We start from the raw sequence: 18,439 nt of genomic DNA on the forward strand, positions 1-18,439 counted from the left end.
ATGAGAAGGGATTTCCACACATCTCTGTTATACGCATTGCATTTAAAAAAACGGTGCATTTCAATATGCGACCCGAAAGAAAAACAATAAATAACTACACTTGTATTTTTGGAAAATAAACGGCAGCGCTTAACATGAATCAAACGGAACGAAGGCAACTGCTTTCTTTCGAGAACTGCAAACATATTTTCTATTTGCAGGCTGGTCACTCTAATGTGCTGCTACGATTTTATGCGATGAAACAGCTTATTATCAATAAATCGATAAGCGGCCAATCGTGATCCACAATAATCGTTGTCGTAAATCAAAGGTTCAAAAATAAAAAACATATTTTATTCCAATTTTATGGAACCCAAACCGTTTAAAAACGACTCAGCAGTGTAATTAACTATCAAAATGTAGTTGTGTTGAATTTATATATCACAATTTATTTTGTATGAGATACAAATGTTTGCTTCTCACAAAATTTTCACACAACGTATTACATGTAATAAAACAAAATTACCTGATCTGTATAAAGCTTAAAATTCTTCCTGTTTGGATCACTACCGTGATTACAAAAATGGCGAATTATTAAAATTATGAATAAGTAAAATACTGCTGCTGTGCAACAACTATAAATACGTAAATATAAACACCTCAACGAGATACACCACCACCGTCACACACAATAAATATACACATTTTGTAAATAAAATTTCAATACAGGGTATAGGAATATGAATAACTTTTCTGCGACAACGCATTTCCTTACATATACTAAATACTTTGGACACTCAGATATTTGTACACAGCCAGCCACTTAGCCGATGCACGGCTTAATTTATGACCGTGCCAGATTACTTTGGCTTGTATTGGCCGATAGCCCAATCTCATCGTCCGACTCGTCCGAGTCTAAGGGGCTGATGCGTATGGCCTGATACCATTTGTTGGTTAAGTCGGCCATTTGGGACTTACATTCATGAAGCTCCTGGCTGTTGAAGCGACGTGTGAAAAAGGGTATAAAATACTTGCGGTCCAAACGGCCGAAGCGATCACGTGCTTGCGTAAATGAGACATCCTCCTCCTCTGTCAGTTCGGACAAGTGCTCTGAATCGATTGCCTGTCCCCACTCTCGAGTCTTAGATAGAGATATTGACTTGCTGCGCTTCCGATGTGTGCTGTGCGAGCTGCCGTCTGAGGAGCGTACAGATCCACGTGTTCGGCGTTTTTTACCAGGCTTCAGGTATTTTAGTAGCGGCATAGTTGAGCCTCCCAAAACGAGCGTTGTAAAGAGAACTATGATCAGCGTAGTAGTAATAATGACGTGCCGTTTCTCCTGACTATCCAGATGTAAATGCAGAGACAGTGCATAGGAAATAGCACCTCGCAGACCCGAGAACCACATAATAAACTGCATCTTATTGTTAATTTTGTGTTCACGAAACTTATTCACCAAATAAGCCAGCGGAAAAATGTTGCAGGCACGTCCGATCAGGCAGAGCACAATCGACCATATGACGAAGGACAATTCCACTTGGTGCTTGAATGAAAAAATTGCCAGTCCCAGGTAGGCAAATACGCATGTCTCTGCTATAAAGGCCAATGTTCGCATCGTCTGCTGCATAGTAATCTGAGTGACAGTCGACAAATTGAAATGCGTGTAATGTGACATAACGATTCCACAAAAGAGTATAGCCATGATCCCACTCAAATGTATACCTTCGGCTAAAACGTAAGGTGCATATGTAAACATTAACATTATAGCGAACTCTAATGAAGGATGTTTGCGCAGATCGATGTGTTTCAGAAGTAATGCCGATATAAGAGCGAAGATTACACCTATACCAGCTGAAGCGAAAAACATCTCGCAGAATGTTTTTAGCGCGCTCATCATTGCCTCGCCCGTGCCTGCGTCAGCATTGGCGTTAATGGTTATGGATGCCGTCAATACAATTGATATGGCATCATTAAGAATGCTTTCACCAAAAACCAACATGTTCAAAATTGGGTCTACATCGAGGGCATGAAAGATAGCTACCGTGGCCACGGGATCCACCGCCGAGATAAGGGAACCAAATGCGAATGATTCTGAAAAATTGAGCCTAGGAGCAAAAAAAGCAATTATAAGACCATATGCTCATTAGTGACATTACATACGCACCGATAGGCTACCTCGGCCATTCCCAACAAGTATATGCCTGCGCCAATCACCAGGGCAGATATAGTTGTGCCAAAAATTGCAAAGACCAGTATAGAGCCAATGTTTTGGAAAAAGTTGCCTTTGTGTAAATTGTATCCAGACTCAAATATAATAGGCGGCAAAAGAACGAGGAAGAAGCCCGTCGGTGAAAAGACCTCCTCTCGTTTCCAGCTGCCATTTTCGCCAGACATTACATTTAGTGAAAGGCCAATGAGTGCACCTAAAAACACCACCACAATGGACTCCGGCAAATATTGAAAGCCAGTCTGAAGCATCGAGTGTATCAAAAGTATTCCCAGCATAATAACACAAATAACAAAGAATAACGATAGCGAGGAATTGTGCTCCTGCTCAACGGCGTGTGGATCAATTAACGATGGCTCCGTGACTGTCGTGGTCGCGTTTTTTGATACATTCACATTTGGTGGCCCGACTGTATATGAGCTCAATTCAACTGGCGTCAAGCTGGCGCTGAGGTTGCTATCATAAGTCGTCCTGTTACTTATATTTACAATAGTTCCATTAACTACCGTACTGTTGTTCTGCGATGTGTCAACTATTTTCTCGATACTCTTCCCCGCAGCTGCGATGTCATTTGGTACGTCTAATGCTGACGTTTGTTGTGTTAAGAAAATGATTATGGCTATTGCCCATAGCGCCATCAATTTCCCCTTCATTTTTAACTAAAAGGACACAGTGCAAGCGAATTGCTGCGATTTTTTTCTTATGTTAACGAACCACAAACACGTCATGAACAGCTGTTTTATCAATGGCCTGTTACTTTACCACACTGGTTTTGGGCATCGTAACAAGGGTATGCCTGAAATAACGAATAATATTGGTCTAAAGCACTCGCTTAAAGCCATATATCGATAAGGCCATATATCTCATCCCGTGGTTCAAGGCTTAGATAGTGATGAAAGTTGTAAGCAATTAGTTAAAGAACGCGTTGTCCAAATAATTAGGAATTCTGTATTATTTTAAGCCATTAACATTTCTACAAATGAAAGTTAGATTTGTTTGCGCGCAACCAACAAATCTATCCTGGGGGTCAACATCATTTGAAAGATAATGAGGCTTGTTATTTCAGCTATTTTCAATAGATTTTTGTATTTATTATGCAGAAAGCAGATTACCGATCGCCTTGATCTTGGGCGACCTTGTTTGTGATTAGCATGACACGATCTCTCTATGGTTCTTTGTTATTTTAAAATACCGAAATTGTTGTCGGGCGCATGTTAGTGACGCATCTTTTTTTTAAAAGGCTCGTGTATATTCAAAATTGTCGATTGATATAGTTCTTAGAAATAGATCTTTAATTTATTAACTGACAAAATAAACCAGTTGGTACACTTCTAAAAAATTTCGAGATTTTTGATGCTCAACATCGTTGGGCACACAGACACTTACTATCCATATGAATTCACTCGCTGCTTATGTAAAGGTAAATCAACTACCCAGGGTGTTTTAATATTTCATCAACCCATTTGTGATTTAATAATGATAAGCCCATAATTTCGCCTAATCATCTTTCCGGATTGAGCCACAAATATTTATAAAAACATACATTTTCAAACAAAAATTCACAGTTAGAAGCTGTTCGAGCGATTGAAAACAGTAAAAAGTTATAACAAATTACAATTCTTAACAGTAAAATTACGACGTAAGTTCTGGCATATTAAAATAGTATATTTTGTTGTTCTGTTTTTAAAATACATAAACAGAGTGGCAACCCTAAGCCACCCACGGCAGTGCAAAACAGCTGTTTTTACGAACTGCCGAGAAAAAACGTGGAGATGCTCTTTCGAGTTACCTTAAGAACGGTAGGAAAGTTGTGCGGCAGCAGCTACAAATAGGAGCGCCAAAACAAGCTACATACATTTTTACATACATACATACATACATGTTACCACTGCGAGGGAAAGAGAGAATGTTTGCTCTCACACGGCGCCGCCATCGTTGTTCGCTCCCACTTCATGGCTATAAATTCTATAGCTGGCGAAAAGTGTGCGCTCTTTTTCTACCATACCGTCACGGAGATAGGACGTGCGTTTTAGTTGCGCTAATTTGATTGCCCGTCGGCTAAAATATAAGAAAAATCAGTGCAACTTACTGCCCACAGAGGCTGCATCATTTATTCTAATTCCATTCTTTTAAAAAACATAGAAAGCCAGTTAAATACACTTTCATTGAACAGTTCTTGCTTGTCGGTGTGTATGTTTATTCATACATATATACATGTATGTACATAAGTATGTATAGCTGCTGTGGCGTGTGTGCGTGACTTGCCATCAAACACAGCATAAACCGTAAAATGCGTTTGCTGATTATATAAAAATAACAATAATATAATCTGTCATTAGAGTATGTAAAAAAAAATATTCGTAAGAAATGGCAAATATGCACACACCAAGCGGCGGTATACAATTGGCATCAGATTTGTTGCTCGTGATAGTTTTGGGAAAATCAATTTCTCACTTATAAATAACGATTATTTTGTTTTATACAGTAACAACATTAGCCACTTGACATAGTACCAACTATAAATAACAAGCTTCATTCAAAATGCCGCAAAAGACCAATGGACACACCGCTACCAACGCCAACGGCTTTAATGGCAGCAATGGCAATGGAAATTCCTACGATATGGAAGATGGACAAACTTTTCTATTTACTTCCGAATCCGTGGGCGAGGGACACCCAGGTAAGTTCATATACACACACAAATAGATAATTTTGCAGGCTTAAATTAGCTACAGTGCATTCAAATCGCAGACGAGAGACGACGCCAGCTAACCATTCCGACCTCCTTATTGCATCACACAGTGCGGGCATGCTCAATAACATATACATACATACATACGTATTTGTATGTACATACTTATGTACCTCCTGCTGAACATATTCACATTTCGGTACAATTTAAGGCATAATTGTTTGTACATACAATCATACATTGATTTATCAAGTTTTGATAAAATGTTGGTAGTGTTATTACAATTGTTCTACCAGTCCATCGCTTTGCTTGGTAGCTACAATGTTTGATGTTAATTTTTCTATATAATTAGCTTTAGTAGGTAGAAAATTCTATCGAAAAACGTGCTTGTTTACTCAGCAGAACAACAATAGCAATTGGTTAGTGTGACCAGCTCTATGTTATATACTTATACCAAATAAGTGATATTTTACTAACGATCTAAGCCATGGTTTTAGGAGCTCATATACAACACACGCATATTAATTTAACCATTTGTGTTTAAAATTCTTACAAACAATGTCAATGTAAGCCTTCATCATTTGCCCAACAACTACCAGCTGGTCGCTCATTTTTGGTCCGAAGTGCTGTTGCTACAGAGGCTGCCCCGGCAACGTGTTAAATTTACATTCATACATACGCAGAGCAGTATGTTTGTATGTTTGTTAGAGCGTATGTATGTATGTTTTTATAGATTGCTTAGCACAACTCAGAGTGCGTCATGCGCACCATGTGCTTTTTCTGATTATTACTCTTTTGAGTTACCGGTTCTCTTTCGGCAAATGACGATCAAAACAATCGCAAACGTACTTTTTTTTTACAATTTTACACATACTTACATAAACACAACAATATATAATTACATCTGAAATATACATACATACATGTTAGTGCGTAAACTAAAGTACAAAATATAGGAATTTTGTCTTTATTCTGGTTTTAGAGGTGATGATATTTAACAGCCGTACACTATATTTCCACAGCTTATCAAATTTGCAAAGTTTGGAACCACGTGGTTTCAAGCTTCGCTGTATTTATTGGTTCTTTACATTGCATTTTTGTTTGTATTCCCAATTTACAAACTCAGAAATACAAGAGAAATACCAGTTGATATACATATGTTTATATATATATAAATCTTTGTATGCTATTATAGTAGTATTACTACAGCCTAGTGATAAGGACGACCGACCCTTTAGTGCGACACATTGATTGCTCTAACCACTTTTGAAACTAATTAAGTTGGCTTAAATGGGAACTATGACTATGCCCATATGTATGTATGTATTTAGATGATACAAAAAAATTATATTATCAATACAAGATGGAAATTGTACGTTTGGCTGATTGATGGATGGGTTTATGCGCTACTTTATCTATGCTATCAGTATTCTTAACCGTTGTCCCAGTAGTGAAAGTACTTCCTGACATTAATGACATTTAAATTAGGTATTGTAAAATTTGTAACATCTCAAATGGATCATCCAACATACACCGGACATGATGAGGCGGTTTATTCCAGGCATTTTTTGATTGTCATTCTAGTAAACAATCGCTGATTTGAAGTGGGGTTATCAGCAACCCCCGGAACCCAAAAAGACAAAGGGGCGCCTAAAGCTCTCAGCTAAAAAAAAAATGTATTTATGTAGATTAGTATTTAAATAATATATTTATTGAACCAATCCAACACGATGCGCCATTTAAATGATTAAACACTTTTCCTTCCTTGGCGATTTATCAATATTGTTTACTTGAGTAATATATTCCCGTCGAATATGGCTTAATGTAAAATTAAACCAAGCTCGTTTTGTAAGCACGTGTAGTTTTTCTTTCTTCATGTTGATCCCTAAAATTTTACGCGGCATAGAATTTCGCTGTCAATCGCAAAATGAAAATGAAAATAAACTGCTTTGTCCGGCAATTTTAGCTGGCGAGTCTACTCGGTGCTGCCAAAGTGGCGTCGCGGTGCCTTTGTCTGGGAATTCGTATATACTTATCACATATATATTCTACAAATACATAACAGCATCGGTTGATTTATTATTTTATCATATTTTTTAGACAAAATGTGCGATCAAATTAGTGATGCCATCCTAGATGCCCATCTACGACAAGATCCTAACGCTAAAGTGGCCTGTGGTAAGTATTAAAAAATATTGAATAAATGCAAGTTAGTGGAGCACTGAGTTATTAAACGCATAAAGTTTTAATCAGCTTATAAGCATTTATAAAAGTTATCTTAAGCTGTCCCCAACTACAGAAGTAAAACAATAAACTAATGATTTATTTAACTCTGAGCCAGCCCACTGACATTGCATTATTTGAGACGCCGAATCTTATTTTAAATTATTTTTAAAATAGAAACGGTGGCAAAGACTGGCATGATTCTGCTCTGCGGTGAAATTACATCCAAGGCAGTGGTTGACTATCAAAAGGTTGTGCGTGAGACGGTCCAACATATTGGTTACGATGACTCCTCGAAGGGTAAGTTTTCTGCGCTTGGCATACAAGTTGAGAATATATATAATCTTGCGGGTGGGCCCCAGGAACAGCTCAATGCGTTGTTTCTGTATTTATGTGCACATGTGAATATTCTATATTAAAATGAAAAATACCATAAACATCAACCCAAAATTAAAAAGGTTTCGATTGGAAGACGTTAAACCTGCTCGTTGCCATTGAACAACAATCACCCGATATTGCCAACGGCGTGCACATTAATCGCGAAGAAGAGGATGTCGGCGCTGGTGACCAGGTATAACAAAGCATATCAGTACCGTTATTATCAACTAAGTGAAGCCGAATAGTGTGCGTTTGTTTGTTATGTTTACATTTCGTTTAATGTTATTCTAAATCGTGTGTTTCTCATATTTACTATGCTCGTTTCTTGGCCAACCCGAATCTCATACTCTTGTTATCGTTCTCTACAATAGGTGCAATTGCATTTTTAAATTCCAGATATTTTTGCATATCAAAATGGAAAATATTCATAATAGTTTTCAAACAAGCTATAAACAAGATCTACGTGAGAGGATACATTTTGTCTTAAATAAAAAAGAATATTATTTGTGACATTATTCTTCAGAAAAATGTAATGAAGATTACTGGGAAATATCATATCAAATTCACTTCGATTGGGCTGACTACATAACTTCTCATTTAACATAAGCCATTTATTTTATTCAGATAAGTAAGTTTTCGAAAAGGAACTTAAGAAACAACATACTATAACCAAACGCATGCTGCATCCCATAAAATCAGACCTCAATGGGCGGTGTCTTCGATCTCAGGGAATTTCTAAGGTGTGAACTGTGGCTATAATCAAATCAGTTCTTCAACTAGGTTTTCAGCATACCAACATATATCTCATTTGTCAAATATTAAGCAGAATGTGCTGTGTTTGCTTAAATATATATACATAAATTATACACAGAATACAATTTATAGTATTAACGGGGTTATATCATAACAAACACATTACTTACCATTACTTATGTATTTTCAATTGTGCTGCGCTCTCTACTTTTTATCTCTTTCGTTTCATATAAAACAAAAAAAACACGATACATTAACCATATTTGATACCTTAATACTTAATTCGAAAACGGTTTATAAAACGAAAAAAGGTTTCGATTATAAAACATGCAACGTTCTCTTGGCATTGGATCAACAATCGCCTGAAATTGCTGCTGGTGTGCATGTTAATCGCCCTGAGGAAGAAATCGGTGCCGGAGACCAGGTGTGAACCAAAAACAAGTACAAATTATGCAAGGTTCGGCTAGCCGACCTTATATACCCTTTCCAATAAGCCTTATTATAATCGATTCATATTTTTTTTTTGGAAAGAGTATAATAGTCACATGTACAATGTACAATCTATGTTGCATATTTTGTATTTTCTTATTTATATGTGTGACTAATTTTAAAACAATAAGTGTAATTATTATTAAGGTACATTATTATAATAACATTGAAAATCATTTTATGATTGCAATATATGGCATTGTAGAAAATTGCAATACAGTGCAAAAGCGCTCACATAGCACAGAAAACATTTATTATCTTGTTTGCCAAAATTATACTCGTATATGACATAAAATAGAGTTTTTCATATTCAGTTTTCATGAGCCATTAACTAACATATTCATAGATTGTAAATGGTTTGCTTTGGTTTATCAAAAATGTTGGCAATTTGATCTCCGGTCATAGTCACTGCAGCTTTTTCATGCTCTAATTTGTTTTCCATGTTACTTCTTAATATTTCATTTGAAAACATGTCGTTTACTTGTACTAACTTAAAGTTTAACGATTATTGTTTTTTCCATTGTGATATAGTCATTTGCATTATTAACGCGATATTTTAATCGTTTACAGGGTATTATGTTTGGCTATGCTACCGACGAGACAGAGGAGTGCATGCCTCTAACGGTCGTGCTGGCACATAAACTAAACGAAAAGATTGCAGAGTTGCGACGATCGGATGTCTTCTGGTGGGCTCGTCCAGATTCTAAGACACAAGTCACCTGCGAGTATCTCTTTAACCAGGGATCGGCTGTGCCTAAGCGCGTGCATACTATTGTTGTATCAATGCAGCATTCGGATAAAATTGCGCTGGACACTCTTCGCTCGGAGGTTATGGAAAAGGTAGTTAAAGTTGTCATTCCCGCCAAATACTTTGATGCCAATACCATTGTGCACATAAATCCCTGTGGACTGTTTGTCATTGGCGGTCCAATGGGTGACGCTGGTTTGACCGGCCGTAAAATCATAGTGGACACATATGGCGGCTGGGGTGCACATGGTGGTGGTGCATTTTCCGGTAAGGATTTCACAAAGGTCGATAGGTCAGCGGCTTACGCAGCGCGTTGGGTTGCAAAATCGCTGGTAAAAGCCGGGCTCTGCAAGCGATGCTTGGTGCAGGTCTCGTACGCGATTGGTTTGGCAGAGCCGCTTTCCATAACCGTTTTTGACTACGGCACCTCCCACAAGTCACAAAAGGAACTTCTGGACATTATCAAGCGCAACTTTGACTTACGGCCCGGCATGATTGTCAAGTAAGTGCATGATACATGTTATAGAATGCCAATATTTTTTAATTACTCCACACTTTTCACTACACAGAGACCTAAATCTACGCCAACCAATTTACCAGCGCACCAGCACGTACGGCCACTTTGGTCGTGATGGTTTCTCATGGGAGCAGGCAAAACATTTGGAAACCAATTGACTAGATGCCGAAATGTCGTTGCCACAGCCACCGTGTGCTAAGAAACTAAGGACATTAAAAGAAACAATAACAGCAACATAATTTTTAGTTTTTAGTTTAAAAGAGTAAGTGGCGCCAGCAATAGGCTTGGCAGCTTTTTAGGCTTTCATTTCTTATCTATAAACTCTTTCTTTATAGTTCATACGCATTGTGTGTATGCAGCAATTTATACAATTTAGTTGTACGGGTCATAATTGCATATATGAACTTACTGTCAGTAAGAAGCTCAATTACCAATTTGAGAGCTTATGTTTTATTTGATCAATATGTTACCTACCACATCAAAGCTGTTTTCTTATCCGTTTTCAAAACTTGTATAAAATATTAATATAAATAGTAACCATTCTCATGTTTTGAATATTGTAATACCTTGTGCCCCTTTTACGGGTTTTTAACTTAATATTGTGGTGCAATTGTATACAACTGGCAATGGGAGATATTTCCCATGTTCAAAAAATGTAATAGTTTTCGAATGCCATCATCAACGGATTCAAATGCCAAGTCTGTTATAATTGACATACATTTAGATGGTTCAGACCCGGGCATAGGGTATTGTATGTGTTGAAAAGAGCATTCTTATTTGTTTGTAAATTGCTATGTTGTCTTTTGTCGATGTTGGTATTTAACCAATCTTTTAAACAACCTAATTGTACATTACTTAGACTTACCAAGTTTTGTATTTGCTGTATTTTCCTTTACAAAAATATATTTTTAAAATACAAGTAAAACATTTTAAATTGCGTTTAATTATGTTAATATTAATATATACAAATTTAAAAACATATTTACCCATAAACTTAAATGGGGGCACAGGTTTATACCAAAAACTGGACTGTAAAAGAAAATTTTTTTGCCATTGTCCGTCAAATATAATGTATTTAATATAAATGTCGTGATATACGGTGTGATTTCAAAGAATATATAAACATACGGATGAAAGTAGACGTTATACCTTAAGTTTATAAGTGGGTAAATCAAAAATAAAACTTTTTAGTGTAGTAGAGTTGTCTAATATGGGTGACAAATGTCTGACCGATACAAAATCACTAACTCGAATGATGAACGTGCTTAATCAGCTGACGACTGTTGGGTTTCACAGCAATTAGTTTGCCGACAATCTGCAATTAGTATTGCAAGTCTTCAAAAATAGTGCTGTAAAAAGAAAATACTTAGTTCCAAAAAGGCGGCAGTAAAAATGATCGAAAATAGTTGCGGGATAAAATTTACATCTTCATATATAAAACGGCTTAAGCGGTTGATTTTAATTTAGTGTCCGTTAACGAATTTAGAAGATATTGCTTTTGCTCGATCTAAACGTAATAAGTAAATCAAAGCGTCTTAATTGTTGTGCGCGTGTGATTTCAGTGCCAGTCGACAAAAAAGTATTACATTTTTTTTTTTTCCTAATTTCGCGCGTTTATCCCGAAAATTGTGTCAAAAAGGCGGCAATAAATTTGAGCGAAAATTGCTGCTGGAAAAAAGTATAGCACACCTTACGCGGCTTATACCTGCTATTAATTTAGTGCCCGTTTACGAATTTGCAGATTGTGTTTTTGCTCGATCTAAACGTAATAATTAAATCTAAACATCGCGATTGTTGTGCGTGTGTGATTCCAGTGCCTGTCGTGAAGCGTGTTTTTTTTTTGCATTTTTTTTTGGAATTTTTTTGCCTAAAAATAGTTGTGCGGCTAAATCCCAAAAATTGTGCAAAAAGAGCGAAAATAAATATGATCGAAAATAGTTGCAGGATCAAAAAATATAATACGGGTTACGCGGCTGATACCTGAGCTATTAATTTAGTGTCCGTTTGCGAATTTACCGATAGTGTATTTTCTCGTAATAATTAAATCTAAACATCTCGATTGTTGTGCGCGTGTGATTTCAGTGTTCAGCCTGTCGACAAAATAAGCAAGTAAGTTTTTTTTTTTTAAATAATTACACGCCTTTACCTATAGTATTACCCTTATCTTTATTTTAAGCCGTTGCCTAAAAAATCATTTAATTTACTTATCCTTATATACATTACATATATGTGCAGTAATATATTTGTATAACTTAAAAATAAACGACGCACATGTATCTTATACATACACATTTCATTGTCACGAAGTTTGTATAATTAGAATTTGACCATCTGGTGGCCGCTTAAATCTAATCACAAGCTCTACTTTGTTCAATTTATACGAACATTTATATCCTAATTACAAAAAATGGCATGTAAATTTGCTCCCGAAAGCGATCTCTAATAATTATACGAAGTGAAATTAAAATGTTCCGTCAGAAGCCGCATGACATAAGCAATCATCGGATTTGCTGCCGATTTTTTTAACCTATGGCGTATCATAACATATGCAGCAACTGTGAAGGTCACGTAGAATCCAAGTAAGCAGCTCACTGACCAAAAATAGTTTATGTTCTCAAATCCAAGAAATATCAAAAGAAATTGCGACTTCTTAAACATACAAAAAACTTCGACTTCACAAATTGTATCGCCCCTTCCATAGTCGTATAAAGCTGCCACTAGGCCCTCTAGACCATGGCGTAGAAAGCTAAGCGACATAAGAAACCGCATGAGGGGTGAGATGTAGGCATCCTTACCGTAGCCCATGCCGTATATAGAAAGTAAAATAAGAGGAACAGCAAGAACCGGTCCCATGAACATGCCATTCTAAATATTGGAGATATATGTAGTAAGATGTAGCAAAAGGTATAGGGATATTCGTAGACCTTACCACTAAACTAAGCCTACTGGATATCAGTAGGCCAAAACTGTCGGAGGTGAGAGCTGTTAGAAATGCTATGGTAAAAAGCATGGCGAATCGGAACCATTCAAGCGGCTGGCTGGACATTAAGTAAACAATTGCCAAATAGATGACTGCCAAGACGAACATCAAAGGCAATTTGGCAGAAATCATGGCGGCATAGTAGGAGCTTAGTCGGTACCACTGATTAAAATATTCGCGTTTTAGAAGTTTAATTTCGGTGGGAACTGGAATTATGAAAGTGCAAACAATTATTAAAATGTAATAGTAAACAATACAATTACAATATTGACTTACATTGCAAAAGCACCGGCATCATGGGCAGGTACAAATAGGCTATGACAATGGTGAACATAAAGCCAAAGTTAAATAGAGCCTTTGAAGCTTGACTTCCCACTCCCGTATAAAGCCCGCCCACGATTAGCGCCAGAATTATATTCATGTAAAATTTCAGTTTGATGTACGACTAAAAGATATAATATTCACTTAAATAGAGTTCTTTATAAATTCCTTCTTTACTTACATTGTCGCGCCACATTTGCAGCATTATGCGGGTGAGCAGCAATTTGTACTGCATCCACCAGGTGGACTTGGATGTTAGTAACTTTGGATTAATTTCCTCCTCAAATTGGTCTATTTCATAGTATGAGGAGGCACCCGAAGTTGTATCCGATTTTGTTGGTGTTTCTTTACCATTTTCCCCTGGTGGAATCCATCGTACGACTCTTCCATTGCACACGGCTTCCACCATGCGATCTTGGTAATTGTTACCGTACTCGTGGCACGCCACTTCAATTATAAAGTCAGCAGGATTGTATGTTAGCGGACAGGACAGCCCTAGGTGGTTCATGTATGGAACAATGTTGGCTCCACTGCCTTGGTAGATGCACTGACCCTCGGCGAGTACATACACCTTGTCAAACATTTCAAAAATCTTGGCGGACGGTGTATGTATGGAGCAGATGACGGTGCGACCACCGGCTGCTAACATTTTGAGAAGCGCTATGCACTGTGAGCTAGAAAGATCGTCCAGTCCCCTGCAAGAAACAGAATAGACTAGTAAAGCGAATCAATGCACACATAACATCAAACATACGTTGTTGGCTCATCTAAAAATATTACAGGTGGATTGTTCACCAGTTCCAGTGCGATTGAAAGCCGTTTTCGCTCTCCGCCAGAAATTTTTTCAGTCTTCGTGTTTTGAGCGCGTGTTAAACGCAACATACCCAAGATTTCATCAATCTATATGCAAACGAGAATTGTACAGCTGAAGAATCTCAAATCTTGTTAATCTGCTCACCACTTCAAGTTTTTGAGCTAATTTTAACTCATTTCCCAGTTTTAAGTTTGCCGCCAAAAGCATCATCTCTCTTACAGTAAACTTCGGGTCGAGAACATCTGTCTGCGCGATATTCATTCGAAAATATCACATTTGTCTCGCAGATTTAAGTTAGGGTCCATACCTGCATAATGTAACGAGACATCTTGCGAAAGATTCGCATGTCGCGCGGACTATTATTGACCAAAATCTCTCCAGATAAACTGACAGCTCTGTAAATAAGGACTTTAGTGATGGGTTTGATTAAATACTATTAATGTCTTACCCAAATCCTGCTAGTACATTTAATAGTGTTGTTTTTCCTGCTCCGGAAGGTCCCATTATTGCGGTAAGCTCGTGAGAGCGGAACTCGCCATTAACGTTGCGTAAAATTTGCTTGGTTTTGTGGGCTACGGGATAAATACAATACAAAATCATAGGTCAGGAACAATGAGAAAAAACTAGTTTACTTCAAGATTAATTCTATTTGTAATAGCTAATACTATAACATTGGCCCTTGGTTTAATGATAGGCTTACCATTTCCGTGATCAGGTACTTCGTAGATAAGCCCTGAAAACTCCAGGTTGACCTGTGGCCAGACAGGCAAATACTTTAATCCGTTAACCGATTGATAATCATCTACGTCCGGGAGTTCAACGCTAATGGCATTTATATCACTACTGTAGTTAAGTGAACTACCGCATTGGGAGCTTGAGGCGCCCTGTGCGCATTGATTTAACTGCATTCTAGTTGGGGATCCTGTTTACTGCAGTCCTAAAAAAACCATTCTCAATTAAGTGTTGGAAATTAAAAATGAATAGTTAAGTTGAATGGAAATTACTCTGTCCCATTTGCAGGCAAACTGTAAGATATAGTGCGATAACTCTCCGACTCTTATACGAACAGTTTTCCTTATAAGAATGTAGGTTCACAATTGAAAAAACTTATGTTTAATTTTGTAGACTGGTTGTAAATGATCAATATAACCGGTATGATAACCTTTGCGCAATTTCGAGGCACACATTACCTTTGCAATCACTTGGATTTGAATAAATATTTAATTGTTTATATAGGCAGCTGTTTGATAATCACAGCAAATTTACATTTTTTAAGTGTGTCTAATGATCAATCATAAATTAATGCATATATTAGCACTGTTGTGTTTAAACATCATCTAAACTTAAATAGTCAAAACGCTATAATGGTTAATATACAGCGTTAAGCATCAACTATTCATTTGCACATCCTGGTCTTCGAATTTTATTATTTCATTTTAAAATGCATGTCGTGCTTAGTTTTTTTTTTTGTATAACTTTTTAATTAAATAATTAGGTACAAACTCTATCTAGTTGTTTTTTTTTTTAAACAAAAGTTAGTTATTTTTAAGTACAGAGCACATTTTTTTTGTTCTCGATTTGAGTACAACAAATACTTTACTTGATTTCAACTCGGACAGTACATAAGCTTTTAACATAGATCAGCTGTTCCGTTTCAATGCTCAAAACTTACTAGCTACCCAAAAATATGAGGAAATTAAATTGCTCTTGTGTGCCGCTTCAATTAAACAGAAGCAATCATTATCATTTCTCTCGCCCAGCAGATGGGACACATAGTAGAAGCTTTCTTCGAGCAATTTTTTCACTGAACTGAGCTTGTTAAATAAATTCTGTGCTATCTGTGCTGATTATGTCTCGAGGCATATGCAAACGGGCAATCGCTGGTCAGAACTTTCTAGTGAGTGATTCAATTCGCGTCAACGAAACAAAAAATGAGTACTTGCTTAGAGCTTTGCAATCATCACGTTACGCTGTGCGAGCTTCAGATAAGTTGTGGGACCATATAGGAGTAGCATCAATTATCAAACAGCATTTATCTACATCGGAAATTGTATTTAGATCTGTGGCACTAAGTGGTACCACATGCTTTGTATGTGTCGAGTGCACAATGCGTGTGCATTGAACAATATGTAATACAATACCTATTTAATTAGTTTATCTGTGCCTTTAAAGCTGAACTTTTTGATAAGAAACTATATACACAACTGTGTACATAACCCAAATAAAACTATATATAGGTACATATGTGGCATTTTGGCAATATTCCACATTACGTACATTCGTACTACATGTATTGCAATGCAAAGTCGATTGGAATTAAATTAAGCGTCTGACCATTGCACTGTCCCATACACTTACCTATTACATACATATTCATATCATTTTTAAGCGTGTATATAGACTTACTAATCTAAATGCCCTCTGGGAAATTGAAAATTGTTGAGTATTTTGTTATTTCCATTATATTTTTATTAATCACAGTGTGACTAATGGTGCATGCGTGTTCAGTGAACCGGGGAGTGTTGACTATCCCTTCGGATTCCCAATAAATAATTTGTATTCTCTGATTATGGGTGCAACCATTTACCTGCTTACTGACTTGCATTTAAAATAATAAAATCATGTTTACTTTTTACACATTTGCATGTGTATCTGAATATATATAAAACTATTACATTCTATATATACATATGCATAAGAAGAAATGGTGCAAATTCCGTAGTATACAATTGTATTAATATACATACGATTACAACGACAAATGATTTATGTACGTCGTCGACTGGCAGGTTCATTGAACGGATTTGAAATACGGTGAACCCGTGAGTGCTATTTTACTTGGATATTACAAGGTTTGCCGGCGAAGGCTTAAAGCCGCACTGCACTTACTCCACTTTCTATTTGGGTTTGTATATGCTATTGCTGTGGGTTTTCACTCTCTTAACATTAGTGTAGCGGGCGTGATGTACATACATATGTATATATGCATGCAACAACGACGACGACAACGGCGGCGACAGCAACGACTTGTTGCACCGAGAAACGAAAATGTACTGAAAACAAATGAAGGAAGAATGATAGAGTGGCAGCGGGCCGACAGGCAAGCACACTAGACACGCATACATTGACGTGTGTACACACACACATATATGCATATGTAAAAATGCATTTGTATTGCACGCACACGAAAGCGTGTTGCGCACTCAGTATGAGAGCACGCAACGCTACAAAGTGCGCAGCAGACAAAGAAAATACTAAAAGAATTCTTCTAGGAGGAGAGAAGCGTCTTAACTTTTATTACAGTTGGGAATCCAGTCTATTTTTAGCTAAACGTGAATGGGCACTTTTCAGGATCTGGCTTTAAGAAACTGTGCATGGGAATATGAACAGGGCAAAAATGTCTTTCTTTGATCTCAGAAGTCTGATCTTCTGTGAAATGTTTGGTAAGCGTTCTTTTCTGGATCAGCACTGTTTTAAGTGCGACCTACCGCAATATGTTTCGTAGTGTAAAACTGAAAATGATGATGATAATGATGTCGTTAAAAATGTGTTGCCCTCCTTAATAACCTATTTCTGGAAATAACTGTTTTGTGTAAGTATAAAAGAGATTTCAACGACAGTACAAAGTTCTTCTGTATATGGGAATGAAATCGTGAGAAATGAATCCTTAACCTATTAGACCTCTAGTTCTTTAAACTAGATCCTAAATTCCATACTCAAAGCAAGCTAAACAAAGGTCAATTATATTTCAAATTAAATATACCGCGAGACTCTAAATAAAAACAACCATATAATAAATAATAAAGTTGTTCTAAAGATTATTTGCTAGTATCTGTGACTTGGCTTGTAAAATATATAATATATATAAAATTAAATACACGCTAGAGATTTCGAATGTGTGCTACCATTACACAGAGTATCTTTAAGTTGATTAGTCCGGATTACTTGTGCCTGTTGGTCTCGCTCTTACTGTCGACTCATCGTGTTTCCAGCTTTGTTTGGCAACATTCAAAAAGCGGTTGCCTAGCAACTCTGAAATGGCGGCAAAACGAAACGGGTACATATTTTTATACCGAGAGGTAAACTGAGAATACCCGTGACTGGAGTAAACAATTTCCATTTTACTTACCAGAGCTTTATCTAGTCTTTTCTTTACAAATATTTTACCTCACCCCTTAATGAAAAAGAGATCTCAGTATTTAAAGAAAACTGGAAAATTGTTCTTAAAATTTTAAATAAATTGGTAACCAATTTAATTAAATTTGCAAAAATGTTTCACAACAGATTTCCAGAAACAGAACATATATGTAGTTATTTA

The 18,439-nt window shown here is 36.8% G+C and overlaps 3 protein-coding genes across 13 annotated transcripts; 1 reads left to right on the plus strand and 2 right to left on the minus strand.

Moving 5' to 3' along the window:
• Nucleotides 1-417: 417 nt before the first annotated feature.
• Nhe1 (Na[+]/H[+] hydrogen exchanger 1) lies at nt 418-2,955 on the minus strand. Its single transcript, XM_002059080.4, has 2 exons — nt 2,144-2,955; nt 418-2,084 (listed from the first exon to the last, which is right to left on the minus strand). The coding sequence occupies exons 1-2, from the start codon at nt 2,857-2,859 to the stop codon at nt 824-826; spliced, it is 1,977 nt and encodes a 658-aa protein (XP_002059116.2). The 5' UTR covers nt 2,860-2,955; the 3' UTR covers nt 418-823.
• Nucleotides 2,956-3,782: 827 nt separating this feature from the next.
• Nucleotides 3,783-10,931, plus strand: Sam-S (S-adenosylmethionine Synthetase). Of its 9 annotated transcripts, XR_011416776.1 has the most exons (8): nt 4,191-4,422; nt 4,692-4,886; nt 6,999-7,076; nt 7,299-7,421; nt 8,564-8,676; nt 9,312-9,991; nt 10,059-10,268; nt 10,342-10,931. XR_011416776.1 is itself a non-coding variant. In XM_015168983.3 (7 exons), the coding sequence occupies exons 2-7, from the start codon at nt 4,748-4,750 to the stop codon at nt 10,162-10,164; spliced, it is 1,239 nt and encodes a 412-aa protein (XP_015024469.1). In that variant the 5' UTR covers nt 3,783-3,845; nt 4,692-4,747; the 3' UTR covers nt 10,165-10,931. The 9 variants fall into 9 exon arrangements, 8 of the variants coding, with proteins under 8 accessions (XP_015024469.1, XP_015024470.1, XP_070065480.1 ...); XM_015168983.3 differs by lacking the exons at nt 4,191-4,422; nt 8,564-8,676 and adding exons at nt 3,783-3,845; nt 7,580-7,692 and having other exon boundaries at nt 10,059-10,931; XM_015168984.3 differs by lacking the exons at nt 4,191-4,422; nt 8,564-8,676 and adding exons at nt 3,791-4,005; nt 7,580-7,692 and having other exon boundaries at nt 10,059-10,931.
• A 1,222-nt stretch (nt 10,932-12,153) lies between these two features.
• Nucleotides 12,154-17,172, minus strand: LOC6635626 (ATP-binding cassette subfamily G member 4). 3 transcript variants are annotated; one of them, XM_032438832.2, is made up of 10 exons: nt 17,095-17,172; nt 14,822-15,058; nt 14,570-14,693; nt 14,429-14,516; nt 14,266-14,367; nt 14,062-14,207; nt 13,489-14,002; nt 13,263-13,431; nt 12,936-13,192; nt 12,154-12,871 (listed from the first exon to the last, which is right to left on the minus strand). In XM_032438832.2, exons 2-10 carry the CDS (start codon nt 15,027-15,029, stop codon nt 12,446-12,448), a joined length of 2,034 nt encoding a protein of 677 aa, XP_032294723.1. In that variant the 5' UTR covers nt 15,030-15,058; nt 17,095-17,172; the 3' UTR covers nt 12,154-12,445. The 3 variants fall into 3 exon arrangements, with proteins under 3 accessions (XP_032294723.1, XP_015024447.1, XP_015024448.1); XM_015168961.3 differs by having other exon boundaries at nt 16,869-17,172; XM_015168962.3 differs by having other exon boundaries at nt 17,011-17,171.
• Nucleotides 17,173-18,439: the final 1,267 nt, after the last annotated feature.

Source organism: Drosophila virilis, chromosome 4, assembly GCF_030788295.1.
Source record: "Drosophila virilis strain 15010-1051.87 chromosome 4, Dvir_AGI_RSII-ME, whole genome shotgun sequence".
Classification (NCBI taxonomy): Eukaryota; Metazoa; Arthropoda; class Insecta; order Diptera; family Drosophilidae; genus Drosophila; species Drosophila virilis.